This window comes from Lepisma saccharinum, chromosome 16, assembly GCF_977018435.1.
Source record: "Lepisma saccharinum chromosome 16, izLepSacc3.1, whole genome shotgun sequence".
Lineage (NCBI taxonomy): Eukaryota > Metazoa > Arthropoda > Insecta > Zygentoma > Lepismatidae > Lepisma > Lepisma saccharinum.
The window spans coordinates 15343694-15365569 of record NC_139244.1 but is presented as its reverse complement, the minus strand read 5'-3'; the positions used below and the strand labels follow the sequence as shown (position 1 = coordinate 15365569).

General features: G+C 38.8%; 1 protein-coding gene across 1 annotated transcript; it reads right to left on the bottom strand.

Annotated features, from left to right (window-relative positions):
* Nucleotides 1–182: 182 nt before the first annotated feature.
* LOC145999942 (protein phosphatase 1 regulatory subunit 36-like) lies at nt 183–16838 on the bottom strand. The gene is made up of 6 exons (XM_083137228.1): nt 16705–16838; nt 14678–14761; nt 12019–12355; nt 9058–9368; nt 6466–6678; nt 183–696 (listed from the first exon to the last, which is right to left on the bottom strand). The coding sequence occupies exons 1-6, from the start codon at nt 16797–16799 to the stop codon at nt 390–392; spliced, it is 1347 nt and encodes a 448-aa protein (XP_082993354.1). The 5' UTR covers nt 16800–16838; the 3' UTR covers nt 183–389.
* Between the last annotated feature and the right edge of the window lie 5038 nt (nt 16839–21876).

Below are 21876 nucleotides of genomic sequence, written 5' to 3'. Positions count from 1 at the left end.
GGTATTTATTTATTTCCAGTGACGTCATTTTCCTGCAGAACTTGATGTGTAGGCCGCAACAATGCAAGACAACGAAAACTGTTCTGCACAGAGAGATGAACGTGCATAGGTTTTCACCTGCAGTCCGAATGCAGGACTCAGTGAACAAACTATTAAAAACTGTAGATTTTAACATATTCACAGGTTCATTTAGTGCACTAATGAAAAAATACATCAACAAGTGTATAAATTAGTGTAAATATTGTGTATAGATGTTCATTTTATACTTTATTTTATTTTTTTCTATGTATAGTGTATTATGTTCAACATAATTTGGAGATGTATCCTGTGCTCAACTAATAAATAATAATAATAATAACTTTGATTGAGATATGCATGCGGCTGACACACTACAGTTGAGCTTTCCGGATCTCTGTTTCGTACAGATCCTTACTCGAATATGAAGATGGAATTTTCAGTTTCTCTCCCAAAAGAGACTTCCTTCCACCTCTCATGGTCTCGTGGAGAGACATTGTCCTGGAAGTCGCAAGGCTCATCCTCACTTTGCTCTTCTTCTTCTCCCCCTTGCTAGGGAAGAGCATGGTGTCGAACTCTCCGCGCGGGCGACCCAGGATGCCTATGTTGATCCCTAAGTGGAAGAGTTCTTCTTCGGGAGCGAAGAACGCCTTTTCGAGGAATCGAATTCTCATGTCCCTCCTGGTGAAGAGAAATTCTGTTAATCCGGGTTGGATCACATGGTAAGCATCGTACACTCAGGCTGTAGGCCTATGCTCAAGGTAGGGCAAGGACCCCTTGCTCCTCACTTTGAACTAGGAAATATTTAAATCTGAACCTATAAAAACCAACGAAAATAACATCAACGATATTTCAGATTTTTCAAGAATTTCGATTTTCTTCTCCCCCCCCCCTGTCGTCCAGTGGATTCACGATAACATAAAGTGCTGCTAAAACTTCAAAATTATGCTAAATGTTTCTAAATTGTGCTAGGATTTATTATTAATTACTTTTTTGGATATTTGTAATTCTGCATCTACTTTTCTAGAGTTTTGAACTTGCGTTACTTATTCTTAACAATCATGTAATAATATAAATCCCCCCCCATTGATTAAAATTGTGCTATAAACAACATGAGTTCAACATAGAACTTAAAAAGGTTTGAGAAAATTGTTTACCTCCAAATTTCCTACCACAAACTCTCCTGGCGAACTAAATCGGGCAGGATGAAGAAAATATAGAAGATGGATTGTAACACGGTTGTATAAAAGCTTTCCACTGGATCGGCATACTCCCTTTCGTTTGAAACATGTCCGCTGGTGAAGTAGAAATAATATATGGACATACTATTATTTCTATTTCCTGAAAACATATATCATTAAATTCGATTTTTCCTCCCCCAGGGACTGGCGTTTACAGATTTTACCATTATGTCAAAAGGAGGGTGCTAGTGCCAACAAATACCAAACTGTGCTTGGTTTAGTACCATTGTGCTGGGATTGGCAAAGCTGATTGAGGAACAACTTGCTGGTTCCTCAGTCCTCGCCGATCTTCGCAACCTCGCCGCCCCTCCCTTCACTGCCCCTCCCCCCTCTCCCTTCTCTATGTAGGATGACCGCCGTGGTTCCTCAGCGAGCGGCAGAAAGCCTGTGACCATCGTCTTTCGGCTGCTGCTGATGCGTGTGAAAGCAGTCAACTCTTGACAGTAGCTAGTCAATTGTACGTACATTGTGCTCATAATTTTTTAACGCATTAAACTCCTAAAAAGTAGAGAACTCAAAATAAGTATAAATGAACTGTAGGAAGTTCCTCACTTCCTACATGGAGGAATCGCCCCTGCGTAGACTGCAAACTCGTGAATTGCTAAATTCAAGCTTTCGTGCCTTTTCTTATTTGTTTCGTGAGATTAAATAGTGTCTATTCTTGTGAAATGCCTCTAGCATAAAGTTTGTACGGGTTTTCTCTGTCTCTCTCTCTCCATCTCTATCTCTATGTAGGGTTTCCCCGGTGGCGTAATGTAATCAAGGGGTCCCGGGTATGATACCCGGTTGAGGCACATAGTGGTTCGGATCCCACTTAAACTGTAGGTCCAGTCTCAATTAGCCAATCTGTGCATATAAGTGGACTCAAATCAAACCAAAACTCCCTACCCCTATCTCTCTCTCTCTCTCTCTGTGTCTCTATCTCTCGCCCTCTCCCTCTTTCCCCCCCTCTCTCTCTCTCTCTCTCTCGCCATCTTCCTCCTTTCTCTCTCTTCCTTTCTCTAATTCACTATTTTTCCTGGTGTTTCTCTCATTCCATATCTTCCTCCATCTCCCTGATCTAAATATCTCCTTATCACTAACTCTCTCTCTCTCTCACACACACACAGAGAGAGAGAGAGAGTAGGCGAATTGATTTTGTTTGCAGGTAGTTGATTTTGCTGCATAAGGACAATAAAATATCCACTTAATTATTCTCTTGTTGGCAGTATAGTCGCCAGAGAATATTGCAGTTCTCAAGGCTAACTGCTTTGTCCGCCATGTTATTAAGAATTTCTCTTATTCCCTTTCTTTCGTTCCTTCTTTCCCTATCGCATTGTATTTTATCTTTCCCTCTCTTTCTCTCTCTGTTTTTCTCTTTCGTTCTCTTGTATCAAAAAGTAAGGTGAATTTGTCTGTAAAACCCAGAGTTTTTTGTGTAGCTAATTTTTTGTATGTGTCAGATACCAAGGTGATGCAAGTCTGACGGCAATTACAGTCTTCTACGTCAACCCGTCTGGTACCTAGAGCAATTCAAAGATGGCGCAACGACTTGAACATTACTCCAAGGAGGAGGTGCGCAGTGTTATTCGTTTTATATGGGTCAAGGGAAAGAAACCATATGAAAGTCATCGAGAATTGTTGGAGGTCTATGGAGAGAGTGTTATGTCGCAGAAACAAGTGTATGTGTGGTGTAACTCATTTTCAAGTGGTAGGAGTAGTGTGACAGATGATGACAGAAGTGGCAGACCAGCAACGTCCATCACAGACAGCAATGTGTGAGACGTGGATGTGATGATTCGCGAAGACAGAAGAGTCAGGTTGCATGACATTGCTGATGCATTGAACATCTCATATGGTTCAGTGAGGAGTATCGTCCATAACCAACTTGGTTTCAGGAAAGTGTGCGCGCGCTGGGTGCCCAAACATCTGAGTGAGGACCAAAACCACCACCGAATGGATATTTCCCTGACCAACCTCACACGATATGTCCACGAAGGCATATGTCGAATTTTAGTGTGATACCATGTGTCAAACATACTACATTCATATTTTTTTCTATGCACCTTTTTCAATAAATCAAAACAAAAATCCACCTTACTTTTTGATACAACCTAGTATATATATATATCACTCTTTCTTCCTCTATTTCTTTGACTATTTTACCGTGTTCATTTCTTTGTGTTTCTGCGTCATTTTCGTTTTCTTTCTTTTTCTTACTTCCTCAGTGTCTGCCTGTATCTCTTTCTATTTTTTCAATCACTTTTCTCTCCCTCTTTACTCAAGTATAGCACTCTTTATTGCTTATCTTTCTTTCATTAACTTTAACTATCCTGCATTTCCTATCTCTTTCTCTCTTCTTATCCCCCCCTTTATTTTCGCCCTGTGTGCGTATTCGTGTGGTTGAACTTAGCAGTAGAGTGGAGTAAGGCTATATATCCCTTTACAAAGGCCGAAAACTCACTTTCAAAAGTATCTAGTAATGCACTGCTTTCACACAAAACTCCAAATGCATCAAATCAAAGTTGGTGCATTTTGGTGCATCAATGACAGTTATCCGTGAAGTTTTTGTTTTCTTCACACTATCGTGCCTGATTCTCAATTAATGAACGTTTAGTGCATCACACTTAATAGCAGCTGATAAAAGTACCCTTTTATGCATTTCTAAGCCAAGCGTCAAGTCAACTTTGCAGCAGGTTTTTGCATATGTAGATCCAAACGTGCGCGCAGAATATAGTTCCACTTAGACGGGTTCTATTCCGACACAACTGCATACTTGCAAGAAAACAGTTATTTAATTTGTAAAATACAGACAAAATAATATATCCATTAGTAGTAGGTATGTACTTGATCGGTTGCAATTACTGTGCAGACGAACTAGGATCCACAGATTCGCAAACTGGAGTTTGTATTGAGCTGAAGAATCGCTGAAGATCAAGAGCGAGTCGAGCAAGACTGAATACGTTGCAGAGCGCGTGGAATCCTTGATACCAAGTGTTGCATATCCCACTATTTTAACCCTATGTTTATCGTGATTGATTAATAATGGTGCTATACAGTGGCAAAAATGACTGAATCGAGGTCTCCTGTTCAGCGCGCGGTTTTACCCGAGTGTTATTTTGGGCTTCATCCGAAGGGAAAAGCTCTTCAAATCAAGCAAGTTGTTTTAAATGCATAATCCTTCTTACGACAACATGATCAAAGTAAAACAGGGCGTGAGGTGATTTGCCGTCAATGTGCGCACGAACTGTATCACGGGTGCTGAATGATTTGCGGTTTAAGTTTAGGAAGAGGACACGATTGTTTGTTGTTTGACGACAAAAGAATTTCCGCGGTATTATAAAAGATATCGCCGTGATAAGAAACATGTTTATTATTTGGACGAGACGTGCTTTAACTCTGAGGGGGCGGGGGTCGTACATTGAACCAAACATTGAAGGACACCACCGTGCAAAACCACCGTCAGGGCTGAAGAAACCGACGAGAAAAGAAGAGGGGAAGGGGAGGCTTATTGTTTCACTCACTTGCGGCAATGAAGTCTTTGTTGAAGGCGCATATTTACTGTTCCGTGCAAAGAAAGGGTGATTATCAGCAAGAAATGGACAGACCAAGATTTGAATCCTGGTTTATTGAAGTGATTCATAAATTAAAACCAGAGTAATAGCAGCAGACAATGCACCTGATTGTCACCAACAACAAATCAAGCTTTTTTTTGCTGGTATAATTTGAAGTTCGTGTGCCTTACAGTAACGGATGTATTGCGAACGAAGCAACCAAGTTTTTCATAAATGTATTTCTTTCTAAACCAAAAACAATAATTTGTCATTAAATTCAAGATTGGCCTATCGTTGTTTACTTTTATCTTTGTTTATTTTTATTTTTGCGTGCTCGAAATATACACACATGCTCTCATGTTTAGAAGTTATTTCGTATTTATATCAAGTAATGACACATTTATTAAATAATCTAAGCGCAGAAAGTATTTCTATAATTTTATGTTTCAGGAGACAAAAAGAAGCAAAAATACATTCCGCTTGACATGCATGTGGGTTTTGATGTGTTGTGTGGTTGACAATTCTGTGGATTTTCTCAGTGTCTACCATGTAAGCAGCTTCGCGGTTGAGGCAAGACAAGCACGAAAGATTCTGAGCTCAGTTCTCGCGCGGATTGATACATAAAACCTGCTGCAAACTTAGCTTGACGCTTGGCTTACGTGTATTTTGATGCAACAAAAAGTGCATAATTAGCAGTTGATGTGTTATTGGAGTCGAGATATGTATGTGTGTCAATTGACACATTTTGGGTTCTGTGTGCTCTCTCGATTGCTATTTGCCATTCTCCTTGGTGAAGGGTTAGCGTTATGTGGTATGAAGTCAGGGGTCTTAGAATCGAATCCTAGATTGTTTTCCCTAGTCTATTCCATCAGATCATTTATTATCTACATCGTCGCGATTACGCGAAAGAATTACAAAAGCTACGTAATGTATTAAATAAACTCAAGGCCTCAGATTTTCTTATTCAAAAATCAATTGTATCCAAAATTGCTTCTAAACTGGAAATAAATGTGCACGTATAAAGCTATGCAATATAAAAAAAGATATTAATATTGATGATTGAGTTTATTTTACTTAGCTTTTCTGCAATGTTTGTCTAATCGCGAAGATGATGATGAATTTTGATAAGATTAGATGGATGAAGCGCAGAAACGGCGATTGGGTGTCAAAACTAAGACGGGGGGAGGGTGGCAAGGACAGTTTACTTTATCTTGGTAGACAAGAATTCTGTAGTGCCAGGGCAAGATCTCGCAAAAAGTGTAGGGACATTGCTCCTCTAATCACCGCCACTGGATGAAGGGACAATTGCAAACATATAGGGATAACACACAACAGAGAATTATACTGGCTGTGAGTCCAGACACCAGGGCCTTGCTTGTCTGAAAAATGCAATCTAGGTTTACTACGTGAAAGGGGCGTTGACATTTTGGTGTTTCTAGAAAGGGTCACCCAATTACACCCCTGTTGTACTTTGAGAAATCATTCAACACAGTGGTTCAAAAGTTGCGCAACCAAAACTTTGATCGCTTGTAACATGAAAACCGTAAGAGATATTTACACCTCATCCACTGAGATATTTTTCGATACTTAACATTATCATCTTACTCCATACAGGAGTACTTCACTTTTTCTGCAAAAGCAAATACTTGGTAACAGATTAAATTCTTTGCACTCACGTTTTTAATTCCGCAGTGCCAGCTTCCAGCAGGCGGTAATCTCGCTCCTTGAGAAGTTCATGTATCACTGGAGAACGGAGAAGCAGCTTCTTAGATTTTCTACCAGAGGCGCTCTCGTCCAGGACATCATCATATAGCACTGACATTTCCCTTGGATCTGGTAGGAATGACTCTATCTGTTCCGTGTTCTTGGAGAAATTGAATGTTGAAGTCCTGGGGAGGAAATGAGGATTCATTATTTATCCCAGTTGTGGCAAAAATCAGTTATGGCGTCTGCAAAATGTACATAACAACAAGTTTCATTCGCAACGCAAAGCATCAAATGTTCTCATTTGATAAACATTTAATTCATTGTTCGAACTGAACAAAATATAGTAAAAAGGAATTTTAAAATGTAGTTTTCCACGTGTAGATATGTTCGATACTTTCTAGCAATTGTGGCCTACCTAATAGAAGTCAATTGCCTCCCCGATAGCGTAGTGGTAGCTTCGTTGCCTTGTAATCAAAGAGTCCCGTGTTCGATATCCGGTGGAGGCACATAATGGTTCGGATCCCACTTTAAGCTGTAGGTCCAGTCCCGATTAGCCTTACTAAGCATAAAATGGACTTAAAACACCAAATCAATCAATTAACCAAAGATGTGATTACGATAAGAGTATCAACGAAGTCTACTATTTCAGTATATTTGTTAACAGCCACAGATCATTAATTTTCTTTAAAAAAAAAATACAATTTTGTATAACACACTGGTGTATACCGCAAGCGACTCAAATGTCAACCCCTCTTCCACCTAGTTCATTATATTCACTATTCCAGGATTCATCAATATTATATATTTCGCTTACCCATGATTTGTAAACTCTCAATCTAAACTGGCAAATATATGTATATTATTCATCCATAAAAGTGCAATCTATGTTAACAAAAATTACAGTATTTTTAAAGAATGACTGATAAGCTACAAAATTCAGCAACTTACCAGTGCAGCATGCTTCAACCTTGCTAATTGAAAGTATGTATTAACTATTAATTATTAAAACAACAAATAAATATTCGGAAATATTTTAGTTAAGTTGCAAGCCTATCTGAGTCATTTGCTTTCCTATATATATATATATATTTTCTCCCCTCCCCCTGGCATCCTACTTTCCTACGAAAGGTTGTTTACTAATTACTAAAATCGGATGCAATATTATAATTGGGCTTAATTAGATACTGTTGGAGAACTAGGTTTAAAGGAAATTTTAAAGCCGAAGTTTAAAATAACAGACAACTTTTGTTAGCCTGCAACGCAGAAGAAAAGGGATAATTTTTGCTTGTGGGACCATCCCCTTCCCTCTCCTAGAAGATCTTAACAAATAAACAATAACTTTCATTTCTACCATTTTGTTGAAGGTCGTCAGTCAAAATTTCTATTTAGCCCAGGATTGACACTTTCCCCAAAATTTCCAAATATCCAAAAGCAAATATCTTAAGTAATGCACAGCTGTGTTCGGTGAAGTATTGGAAATAAAACGAGATTTACTCCGAAACCGCCATTCGATCAGAAGTTATAAGCGAATCTCTATGAATATGCAATGGATGATATTCAACTTGACGTCACCGTGCAGTGTACTTTGGGAAGAATTCGGGCAAACAGTTTCGCATGTGTTAAGGAAAGAGTATGACAAGCCTTCTTACAGCGAGAAAATTTGCATTCCACCACTTTACACACTTTTCAAGGTTCTGTAGGGCATCAGAAAGCGTAAAACGTACACATTTCTCATATGATCACGATAATTATACCTTGAATCACTTCGGCAAAGACCATACGCGCAATGCTTACCCGGCATGTTTTCAACGCAGAATCAGTTTGCCCGAAATGTGGAGCAATGGATTGTGGGATAAGTTATTCGCTGAATATCATCCATTTCCATCTTTGATTTCCATCTTCGGAAGGAACACAGGGGGAAACCATAAGAGGGACACTTGGGGGACTTTTGTGAAAATTTTCTCACTTATAGGTCAAAATTCAGCTTTCCCAAAAGCCTACTTTTTCTGGTCTATAGATTGTATGCAACGAGTGTAATGCCTATTGAACGAATTTGCATTTTCAAAAGCCATATAGAAAAATCACAGCGTACATGTAAAGCAAAGAACTTTCTTCCGGAAAAATATTATTACTCGCTCAAACGTACTGTACACTATTATACACGATGCAATACAAATAAAATACCTTAAAAAAGTTTATACAAATTATGCTTTCGCTTTGGGAGTTGTGCTTACCCTATATGACCTAACAAATATTAGCCCAGGAGCTACCATAAGCTTGTCATAAGCAAAGCGACCTGCTAATGATCTTCGGTTAGGCAACTGAACTTTGTCTTATACCTGTTTGGTGGCTCTAGTGACTCGCATTTGCTTCTACAGACATGAGGTATCTTTATCTTGTATTACCCTTGCCAAGATCTTTTATTAATACATGTTGGCCTAGGTTCATGGCACGCACAACTTCGTAACCTTGAACAAGCTTTATCAATTGCCAAATAAAATATTACAAGTAACTAACTACGATCGTGAATGTAAAACAATAAGATTAAAATAATTGCTTACCTGAACAGTCTACCTATTTCAGCATCTATAACATTGTGATACCGCCGATTCATGCATATCCAAACCATACGACTTGCCACACGATAGAACAGCTCAAACAGGATAATATCGGTCTGAGATATTTCTCTTCCTGTGCCAAAATGATGGAAGGCCTTGTTTTGTTCCGTGGCTATCAGGAGTGTACTGTACTCTCTTCCCACAATGCTTCGAATATCAGCGAGGTCCTGGCGCAGGTGGTTAAATACTTGATCACTTCTTACATTGCGTACTTTGTCCGTCTGCTCCTTCACAGTCATGAGTTCCGACCAAACCTGTTGAACGGGCATTATCATTTTAGTGTTTTTGCAGAAGCACTTTATTTCAGAAATGTATAAAATCTGTTCGTGATTGTACAGTGGGATCCATGAGTATTACCGTGCAAATTGTCCATCACCGTGTTCGTGAACTTTATTTGACCCAACAAAAACATCAAGAATTAAAAGAAAATTCAAATCAAGCTGTTGACAACTTCTGTACCAGCATACATAAAAATCCATCGCTTAAAATCACATAGGATGTAAAAGAAAAATTAATGAAAATAGTCATGGACAATTTGCACGGAAGTACTCATGGATCCCACTGTACGTACGCCTGCGCTCCAGAGCGTGGGCGACGTTCGAGCTAACACCTGGCGGGAAAAGTGGCAACTGTAATTAAACTTTAATTATAACCACCTGGTACTGTACGTATTGTATTGATAGCAGATTAGCGTTGTTAATTGCATACAAATATTGTACAATATTTTTTTTCAAATAACACAATTCATTAATATTCTATGTATAAGAAAACACCACCTCTACAAGACTCGACAAAAGGGTAACGACATTCCATCGCTGATCTTACGAATTTCTGGCCTTATAGTTCCTAGATTGCAACAATTGTAATCTGAGCCAAGAATGGAGATTGGTATGCTATACTAGAATATATTACAGCCCTAAGTTTAGTTTGCTCGTGATGGATATTTAAAGTTCCTTCCCTACTTTTTTTCAACCACTTCTCATAAAAAAACACGATTATAAACAAATCACGTGAAGGCCCCTTACCCGAGTTTTTTTTATATTCGTTTGACGTTCCAAGCGTGTGTAGAAAACATGATGAATTCCTACTTTATTCGGGTTCATCGAACGTAGGCTAGGTTCGCCATGTTCTCTGCTTCGTCACGGCAACCTTGCTGGTGTAAATTTACGACAAGAGGGGGAAAAGTTAACCAACTGCAATTAGATACTACGTAGCTGCACCTGCAGGCAGCAGCGATTGATTCATCGTCTGAGCAAGGTGCACTGTTGCCAGATTTATGTGTCAAGCCACAATAGAAGGTAAATGGGTTCTTTCCAAAATGAGTTCGGCGACATACAGGCAATCGTGAAAAGCAAAAAGAGCCAAATCAAATCTTTGGGTCATTCAAATAAACGTACAGAGTACGTAGCACCAAAAAATGCACAAAATGTTAACGCGGATATAAAAAAGAAAGAAATGCACACTCAGCTCACTCACGGCTCTCAAAACCTCTGCTAAATCGTCTCGCCATGTTCGCTTGCATGATGAAATATCGTAGGTTGACCTCCAAGTAGTGATAATAAGAAGCAATCTTCGAGTCCGTAACAGAATGAGAAACTTGTCCTACGACAGCAGTACCTGTCTGACGGTGCGCTTTCTGGCTTTCTGGAGAACGAACTATTTCGATGCGTAGTACTGGTGGCGTATGGCATCTGTTAGCCACGAACACTCTGTCCCGGAGCAAGCGAAGTAGAGTGCTCGACCAATGAACGAGAGAGAGAGGGAAAGTGAGTGCATGGAGGGGAAAATACGTCTGCAGTAAAGCGCACGTTCAGCATTCAAAGGTCTAGATTACCGTGGCGATAGAAACGAAGCAACGAGGGAAAACTCAGAAAAGAGTATTATACTCTATACTCAGTAGTAAACTCCCTACCGACTTTGCTGTAGGGCAAAAGGGTATGTGACAAAGTTTGTGGCTAATACAGTGGATTAAACACTGTAATACTTTACTCTGGTGACTTTAGTGAAATGTGAGACATCAGGACTTATTTTTTATTGCAGAATTGAAGATAGTTAAAAATAGGCAATTTATGTGTAAAATTCGCATAAGAAACCAAACAAAGCAATCATGCAACAGAAGTAAGGTTATGTTATGTATATTTTTTTTAGTAGTCAGTCCTCAATTTGCCAACCTTTCCTGCCTTTGATGTTCTTTTTCTTAGGAATGCTGGGCCAAAGGGGAGGATTATGACCCCCACCAACCCCGCATTGGGCACACCACTGTACAAGAGCTTGGTCCTAATCTGTGAGCTTGGTCCGTCCACAGATTCAAGTTGTCCACCGATCACCATGCGCATGTGCGACGCGGCCGTTACTTGGGACATAACTTTGGGGCGGGACAGAATTGTGGGCTTAACTTTGTGGCAGAATACAATAGTATCCTGTCCCATAAAAAATAGCGTCCAGGACTATTTTGCTAAATAACTTATAAATTTGCGAAGTCATAAAATTACTCATTACTTCCCAGATCCGAGGAGGTTAACAAAAGTAACATTAAATTGTAAATTTTAGTAATCTTCCAAATTTTGAGGGACAGGTGCCCCCCTATCCCCGGCCAAGTTACATCTATGCTTCGTTGTGCTAGAGGGGTCCCGGGTTCGATACCCGGTGGAGGCACTTAGTGGTTCGGATCCCACTTTAAACTGTAGGTCCAGTACCGATTAGCCTTACTGTGCACAAAGTGGACTTAAAACACCAAATCAATCAATCGTTGTGCTAGAAAAATGATTACATACTGTAATTTTTTTTTAAAGCAGTCGAACTGAATGATGTTAAGCGTAGAGTAAGTGTCATTTTTTGTAACTGGTAATCCTTTTCATGCATTTCCCTAATGTTCATTAAAATGATGGTTTTGAGGATACTTACTTGAATATAGAATTGGAAATAAACAAGGAGAGCTCTTAGCAACCTGTCCACCTCCGGCATGCTGATGAACTCAAAGAAATCTCCAGGAAGCATCTCGACTACTTGAAACAGAACGACTTCCTTTATCGCTCCGAGAGTCACTACTTTCGGCTGCTTCGAGCGAGACTGCATGGCTTTGAAACGAATTTCATCCCGGCTCCCCACTATGTCTCGAAATGTGATGTTCGTGCTCACGCCTTCCTTGCCCTTGCCTTTAATTTCTTGGTTCGACCCCTTGGACTTGATGAGTTGCAGGAGTGCTAGCTTGTTTTCCGATGCTGGCGCCTCTGGTTCCAACCTGCAAATTTTCATAAGTGTTGGTCATATTCCTCGTTGTGTTTCGGGACACTAAAAATACAATTAAGAGGTTGTCAACACGAAAAATATGGTTGACGATTCGAAATTATCATCATGTATACTGCTGTAGAAATATGAAATGCCCCTTTTTGTTCTATAATTACGATTGATTATTTTACTTCGCTTTTCTGCCACTTTTGGCAAATCGCGAAGATGAGGATGCAGGGGCGATTCCTCCATGTAGGAAGTTCCTCACTTCCTACAGTTCATTTACACTTATTTCCAGTCTTCTACTTTTTTTTAGGAGTTTAATGTGCGTTATAAAATTATGAGCGTAATGTGCGTTACAAAATTATGAGCCCAATGTGCGTAAATTTGTCTTGGTTCGCTATTGTTCGCTATCACTCGCTTGCTCCAGCGACCAGCCAAAGACCCCCTACAGCGGGATCGGCGAGGGGTGTTGAAGGGAGCGGGAGGGGGTTGCTCGGTTAAATGGCCAGCGAGGAAGCATCGAGGGTTTCCTCATCAGTGACACCAACCCTAGCATTATGGTTCTATACCTAACATAATTTAAACTTCGCTGGCATCTAGGACCCTGTGTTTGGCAAGTGCTCTTAACGCGCGTCCTTGGGAGACAGATAAATTTAATTCAAAAGAAGATACTTTGAGGAAAGAGCAAATACATATTTTATATCTTATTTGTACTTCTCTACCGGTCTTGTTTCAAACAAGAGAGAGTGTCGACTAAAGGACAAGCTTTTACAATCGCATACCGGTCCATCCTCTTGTTTTAATCTTTTCTTTATCCTCCCCGATTTTGAAATGAACATTTTATGAAAGGAATTCTGTAGAAAGTTGGAGGTCACAAATAAAACATACTGGTCGTCGTTCCCAATAGTCGAATTTTCTCCAACTTTTTCAAGCACACAATTCAACCCATTTCATTCATACTGAACACCCTTTTCCCAACCAGACAAACAATCAGCAACACAATGGCTTACAGATCAAGGTTGTCACACAGAGTACAGTTTGGTGCTTCTTATTTACACTCAAGTCTCGGATGTATCCGAATAATGTTGTATTCCGCAAATTACCGTGTTTTGAAACTTCCTATAATTTTCTTGCCGGCCCCGTGGCGGAGTGGTTATCATATCGCGCTAGACGCTAGGGGTCCCGGGTTCGAATCCCGGCCTGGGCGTGGATGTTCGTGAGTGTCCATTCATCAATTTCATCATGTCATCACTCATAAAATAAAAATAAAAATAATAAAAACCTGTAATTTTCTTATCATTGAACAGCCATGAAAATTCGGGTATCGGGACGTCTGATAGCCTCCCGTCAATGGTCATAAACAGTGGCAGCGATTGGGTTCCAAAACCGGGGGGGGGGGACAAGGTGCCAAAACTAGAGGGGGGGCAAAGACATTATATTTCCCGTTCATAAGGTTTAGCATAGTGCATGGGGCAAAAGTGGCGAAAAGTGTGGGGGTAACCGCCCCCCCCCCCCTAATCACCCCCACTGGTCAAAAAATTAAAACGACCAAATATTGCAGACTGCAGACTTCTGGAGCTTGCCTATCTCCACAAACAACCCATTCATTCACGAAAGAGAAAAATCAAAATTCGATCACAATCTGAAAAATTGTCAATATTATTTTCGTATGTATTTTTAGGATCACATATAAATATTTTACATTGTTAGAGGGCATGGCCCCCTTGGGTACAGGCTTGTACCTAATATTCTAAATGCAATGGATAGTACAAGTAATCTGTGGCCCTGTTTAATTGAACGCACTTTCGAAGCCTTTCCTCTGTCTGTTTGCTATAACTTCCTACACCTAAAAAAAAGCCACGAGTCGCCACTGTGAGGATGAGTGATGATATGATGAACCGAGAATCCCAGCGTTCTGTGCTAACCACTCCACCACTGAGGTGGGCTGTGAATAATTACGATTAGATAAATTTCGGCAAGTGTTCTCCTCGTTCTATTTTATTTATATTTTATAACTTTACTTTCTTTTCACCACAGAAAAAAATAGTTTCCTGTACCTCGATGCTTTGTTCGAATCTATACAAGTACCATGTGCTCTATTATTTGATTGACAGCTTATGACAAAAACGGCTTCATTTTGAATCGTTTCTAAAAATTATAAAACTCTAATGATAACTTTGAACGAAAAAAAAGTCGTGTACACTGACGTCACTTTTTTTTTTTCTTTAAAAAAAAGGTTGTTCAACATGTTCTAGGTTTACTGGATCGTGTACGGACGGCTTAAACAATCAATATATTTAATATAAGATGGTATCAAATTTATAGGACTTACGCCTTAACTTTTCCTTTTGTAATTGAAGACAAAGTGCTCCTTCCTGATCCTCGTCTTGAAAGTGGCTTTTTTTGTGACAAACCCCTGCAAAAGAACATAAACTTGAAGGTTTCATCTTGGTACAAGTGAATAAAGCTAAAGTGCTGACTAATTATATGCGAAGACAAAGAAGTCTGTGTACACTAGATTATCTAAATTTAATATTTGATTTCTTGTTTTTAAGTCCACTTTATGCACAGAAAGGCTAATCGAGACTGGATATGCAGTTTAAAGTGGGATCCGAATCACTATGTGCCTCCACCGGGTATTGAACCCGGGACCCCTTCATTACAAGGCGACGACGCTACCACTGCGCCACCGAGGAGGTCCTAAATTTATTACTTTGATCAAATATTCGTACAGTGAAAAAATTTGGAACAGAATACATTCGGAATATATTTCTGTGGCACTTATTTTTCATGGTTTATGCTTCATGGAAAGTGCTGAAAGCGAACCAAATTGTTGAACGCCAACAACAAGAAGAACATTGCTACATTACCCTGCAGGAATTGTCATTCCACCAGAAATTTAATTTAACAAGAAAGCTTACATTTTTTTCTTAAAATTGTAGAAATCGATGTAATATTGTTACTATTGTCAGGCCGTGTCTGAAAGGTGCAAGACAGTACTTGAAGTGAACATGCTTTGAGAATGTTCTCGCAAATCAGCCTTGAGGACTTGGACTGGAGGCGAAAGGAATTCGACTGCAGCGCCAAATACTATCAGTATAGGTAAAACTAAAAACACATTGTTTTTCCCGCGATATAAACACGTGTCTTTTACCGTAGAAATCACATAGCATTTTAAAAAAGTTATTATACTTACATTTCCACACATTTGAAGAATAACAACAAATATCTGGCTGAGTTTCGACTTGCATGATTTCAAGCAAGTGAATAACAAGTGCACGAGTCTAGTAAACAAGTCTGCATTGATGCGTCTTGCATGCTGTAGGTTCTATTGCTCTGTTAATTGGCGCTTTCGAAGATGACGTCACTTCGAACAAGACTGTACCTCAAGCATGCTATTTGGACCTTTCAGACACAGCCTAAATATCTAGAAACTGTATCGAGACGAGACATTCTCGGTTTCTTCTACAAATTTGAGAACGAGATCCTAACGGAGAGCACCCGAGTCACTCTTTCCCCACGTAAGGTAGTATAACGAAGGCCCAGAACATCATTCAACAATAGAGACAAGAATGAGAAATTTTGAGACGTATCGATGTATCGAGACTAGATATTTGCCTGCAAAATCGATACGAAATCGAGACTTACTACCGTTGACACTCTCGTTAATTGAAGGTTTCAGTGATTTGACATGCAAAGTATTTCGGATTCCGCTCCACCCCAACTGCGTTATGGTTCTAATCCAATACAAAAGAATAGCACGTCTTTAATACTACATTGACATTTTTTCATTTGATACATGGTGGTTATTAAGTCACTCGGTCACATGATTTCCGCACTCGTTGTTCACTTGTTTGAAATCAAGGAGGTAGAAAAACAGCAACACAGGTTTAGGCCAGCAAGTTGTTGGTTGAGGATCTTCTAATGTCTTGAAATGTATGTATAAGAACATTTTAAAATGCTATGTGATTTCGATGGTGAAAAACAAGTGTTTAAAACACGGGGAAAACAACGAGTCGTGAGTTTTATCTACCGATCGTATTTGGCGCTGCAGTCGAAGTGCAATTCGAAAGACTTTCACTTCCAGTCCACGACTTCAAGACCGTACTGCAAGACCATACTCGGAGGATGCTCGCTTCAAGTACGGTCTTGCACCTTTTGGACATAGCCTATGTCACCGATTGCTATACAGCAAAATTTTAGGATGGAATATGTAACACCACCACCTGATTGCAAAAATCCTTTGTACAAAATTGGTAATGTTGGAAAGACTTTTGGCCACCCTCTATTACAGTTTAATACGACAATGTAAGAATGACAAGAACAAAAGATTCCATTTGGCAATTAAAGCCCATTCACCTTGCAAAGATAAGGCACTTCTTCTCGTCATCCCATTCCCAACGACGACGGGGCGGACATTTAATAACGACTTTTGCACTCTTTGTACCCAACATTCTTTTTACTCTTTTTTAACGACAAAAGCAGGAAATACTGGCAACTTGTGGGTTTCCTTAGAAACATTTATCTACGATGCTGGGACAAAACATTGTTGCAGTCTTTGGAAGTATAGAATTACTTGTAACAATTACAAATAACGAAATTTATAGTTATTTTCCTTTATGTAACCTTCCAGGCCATGCTAATTCTTGCATCAACAGTGTTTAAATTAGTGAATTATGTTTGCTGACAAAAATATTTCTCGTGACTTATTGTTTTCAAGCATAGGGATTTATTTGAATTTGATTAAGTCTACAAAAATCAGTTTTATGCACAGATACGCTAACAATGTAACGTCATAATTGGTAGATCATGGATCGCAACTTGTCCCATGTTCTATGGTAGTGATACCTATATATTATCCTTGGTAACAGTCTTACAAAGTCCTCTGCTTTTGATTAGAAAAAAATCAGATATTAACTTAGGAGCGGGTAAAAGATACTTCCCACTTTAATTTTCATTTTTAAAAAAAATGTGAAAAACATTATTATTTATTAAGTAACGCATATGGATAATATACAACGTTATAAAATGGATAGATTAGTTCTCGAGATGTTAATGATCAATCCGAGACCTACCATAAACTATGTAGTTGATGACGTCATAGGTAGTAATGCTCAATGATGCTAGAGTGTGACCATTCGAATTTTATATAAGTACATTGTAGTATCAGTCGGTAACGCGTCTGACTACCATGCTCAAGGTCCCGGGTTCGATCCCCGGCCGGTTCAAATCCGGGAACTTTTCTAACGGTTGGAAGCGTCGAATAACATGGGTACCTGGGGGAAACCCTGGGGGGTAAAGGCGGTCAGGGGCGTGGTGCTGATCACATCACCCCTACTCACGACCGGATCAAGAAAGTGTGGGGCGTTACCCCCACACCCCCTATACGCCTTCATGGCGTGGTACTAAGCACAGGGGAACACTTTACCTTTTTTTTACATTGTAGTTAATGAAAATATGCATTAAGAAAAACTTGACGGTGTCTCGATTCTTAACATTGTTGCCTACCCGAGTAAGACGTCAGAGCCTCGTTAGTCTGCAAAGTGCAGTGCAGGAAGTGAGGTTGGCATTTGAGTGTTCTACGTGGAAGGGTCACCCCCTTCTCATGTTTAAAATAATGTGTCACTTTACGAAGCAGAGTGCACGGTCGATCAGGAATTGTGCATTTCTTTTCTATCTGTGGTCAATTGATTTGTGTATACTGTAAAATACGCCTAAACAAATATACACAAAATTATTTAACATTAAATACCAAACATATAAATCATGTAGAACAAATACGAACTTCCATTTCAATGCTTGTTGGGGTGTAAGGGGTGCTGCTTCCACGTAGTGCACCCAAAAGTCAACCTCACTTCCACGTAGTGCACCCTGGACAAGAGACTAACGAGGCTCTGGCGACTGGCGCTATGGCCAGTATAATTTTGTGTGTGTTGTCCTGTTTTATGTCCTTGTGTGTGCTGAGTGCGCGTTTACAGCCTCAGCTTTTAACAAGTCAGAACATTTTAAGGTTTTAAAGTTTTTAGTTATGCAACGTTTGAGTTGTAATTTGTAATGGTAAGGGGCTGGACCCCGTATAATGTGACGGGAGCAAATTAGCCTAAGTGCTGACGCTCCCAAAGTTTTAAATTCAAATTCAAATTCAAATTCAATGCTTGTTTAAGAATAATTAATAGACCTATAAAATTATCATTCATAAATCTTCGTTAACTCCCAGCATTCCACACTTCTCCTAAGTTAGATTTCAAGTTTTTCTCCTTTAATTACGCCACACGTAAAAAAAAAAAAAAATGAAATGCTCTTTAGTTGTCGACCGAGTTTGATACAAATAAACAACGGCTTCCTTAGTATTGTTGTGTTGTTGTCAGTGAGTTAATATACCTGCATAAATACAAGTTTCTGTGATAGCTGCAAGGATTGCATATTATGTAATTATCCTTTGTATGTTCATGTGACTCAGACTAAAGGTTAGTGTTACATCTTTGTTTTGCCGAGTAATTGAGTAGGATATATTGTGTTTCAAGCAAAAATAAAAATGTTCATTATTTTATTATTCACCATAAAATTACTATATAAACTACAACTCAAAGATGGTGTACACAATCTTTATTGTGTTCTTACACAATTAGCTTTCAAGTAACACAAAGTGTGCAGGACCATCGAATTTGAATTAAGTGATGTGTTACGTGAATTCTGTTGGCAACTTTGAACATTTTGTAATGAGGCAAACTGAGAATATATAATTTATCCTTAAGTGCCTTTTGAAGTTAACTTACATTAGAGGAAAGATATTTATGCTTTCTCTTTAGTTCATTATGTAGTACAAAAAAATAGGCTCATGGAAGATTCTATTGTCAGAACGAGAACACAGAACTTCCTTATGGAATGTGGTGTAAAGTTTTCTCACTCTGCTCTCATACCAGTCTTGAAACTCATGAAAGTATCTAGTATATATACTCTGTAGTACTTAAAGTAGATGTAACTATAGAGGTAAGGGTACATGAAGTGTCAAATAGTACTTTATTACATTTTATTTGAAGTTTCAATACTGCTAATGTTTCAGTTAGGTTTAGCTTTTAATTGCTCAAGTATTGTGCATGTCAGTGTTTTTGAACGTGGTCGTAGGACTATTTTTGCACATATTTTTGTGATTGTTTATAAGAGAAATAGTAATTTCGTATTTGCTTTGGCATGAAGTAGCATTGATTTCATTGTGCGTACAGCAATCACAAAGATACATAATTACAAATTGCCCCGTCATATTTGTTAATTAAGAAAAAATTTGCCCAAACACATATTACATGACGAATACGTAAAATGAAAAAGAATTAAAGTAGTACTAATGTAGAATTTGTACATACGTAATATGTGTATTGAGATCTTGAAAGTAACAACAGTTTTCTTTAGTTTTCTCCGATAGTTGATACGGTATAAAAATACAAAATATGTATTTTAAAAATGTTTACATGGTATGGCAGTTCTGACCTCAAACATACGTATGTTTAATCGGCGGCTAAGAAGTAGTATAAAAGTATATACTACTGGGACGAGAAAGTATGAGCCCCCCTCAGGCAGATTTGGCTACACTTAAAACTAGCTCAACATGCCCATATGAGCTTTTTGCTCAAGTGTGGCACCCTGTCTAATCCAAGATTTTTGTAAAAATGCCTTCGGGAATTTCCCGTGAAAGTATGACCCCCCTCAGATTGATTTGCCTACACTTATAAAAGGCACTTCTGTGAGATTGTTGTCCATAAGCTTGTCAAAAATATGCCCCTCTTGATATTTTTTTTGGCTACACCTAAAACTAAGCCAAAAAGCCACCCACACCCACCCACACCCACACATATTTACTTCTGGTTTAAGTTCAATTGAACACCAGCCTCAACTTGCATATCTAGTACTAAGACAATGTAATATGCAGAGACCCTCTAGAATTGCTCTGTGACTCTCTCATTTCTTACATCATAAATATATGATTTTTCACCTATAAGAATAACACTACATATGGTGTCATTAGGGAGTGTATCGTGGAATTCACAGATAATTTTAATGTTTGTCCTGTCATTAACCACAACTTGTTTCCTTTTTTGAAGTGTTGATGACAAACATGGGTCTCTGTGCTTTGAATTCATCTGGTGTGTAATACATGTCAGTATTGCCAGTAGTGACCCTTTTGTATGCTGTAAATGCTTCATATAATTTGAGGAAATCATCCTTGGACATGTTTAAATTATAATTTTCTCTAGGGAACACCTCATTTCTGCCATTTTTAAGATAAATGTTATTGATGTTGCAGTTATCAAATTTACTTGAATTTTTTTCCTGATTATTGTGTCTTCCAGTCTGAAACAGTACCACCACAAAATCTGGCATGTCATATTGTATACTGGAGAATGAATTTGTAGCATCAAATTCATAATAGGCACCAGTGGCAGGCTTCTGTACACATTGATATGTATAAAATTGTAAAGGCACCTGTGGATTTTTTAGGATATCAGCTTTGTATTTAAGAGCATAACTGGCTTCATATTCAACAACTGGCATACTTAGCTCCATAGTCTGAATAAGGCACTTGCCCTCATCAGGTAGGGTATTAGGCAGAGCTTCCCCGGTAAAGTTTAATGTACTGTACCTCATCAAAGCATTATTATCATTGGCAGCTCTTCTAAATGTGATTCTTAAACCACCCTTCCACATAATATCTTTGTAATCTGAGAAGAATCCTGGCAACAGGCGCATGGGGAACAGCACTGTGTGGCTTTTAGATAATATTTTATCACCAGCCTCAAATCCACGTATTTTGTAGTAAGAAGCCTCGGTCTTGGATAATTTTAGTGTGGCCAAAGCTGTAGAGGTAATGCCAGGGTAATCCACTCTGTTTATAACAACACCATGTTTTCTGATCTCAATTTCAGAGAACAGATGTGGCACAAAATTATCCACCAATCTTATATTTGAATTTGCCGGATAATCTGTACCATCGAGCTTTACAACATCAAATTTGATGTATAGATCTGCTCTGTGAGGGTGTATAAAGCCATCCCCTACATCAAGATCAACCTCAATCTCTGTGTTGGGTTGATTTAAATTTGCAAAGGTCCTCCTGTTTGGGGGGAATGATTGTAGCTCATAACTCTCAATATTTTCCATTTTTTTGTATGTATTTTTATTTAAATATTAATCTCTATGATAGCAGTTGTTGTGGCTCCAGCAAAATCAACTAATTCTTCTTTTTCATTAGTGACCATCAACTCAATGTAATCTATTCTATTATGACACACAGGAAAATATAATGTTGGTGATGGAGTGTAGATGATCGGCTCCATGAATTCAGAGTTAGGTTTGAATGTTGCAATGATGCCAGTTTGTTTGTGAGTGCCTATGCCATTTGATTTGGTGATCATACCCTCGGCCACATTACAGTGAATATTCAGAGTCTCTATGGCTAAGAATTTAGGTATATTAATAGCAGTGTGTTTAATGGCCGGTTCAAGTTTTGTGTTGTTCTCAAAGCCTAACAGCTCTCCT

Coding starts and splice junctions, on each gene's coding strand:
- LOC145999942 (XM_083137228.1), bottom strand. CDS start 16,799: ATGTTGGGTACAAAGAGTGCAAAAGTCGTTATTAAATGTCCGCCCCGT. Junction 12,356..14,677: donor ACAAAAGGAAAAGTTAAGGC/GTAAGTCCTATA, acceptor GAAAATTTGCAG/GTTGGAACCAGAGGCGCCAG. Junction 6,679..9,057: donor GAAATAGGTAGACTGTTCAG/GTAAGCAATTAT, acceptor TTTCCTCCCCAG/GACTTCAACATTCAATTTCT.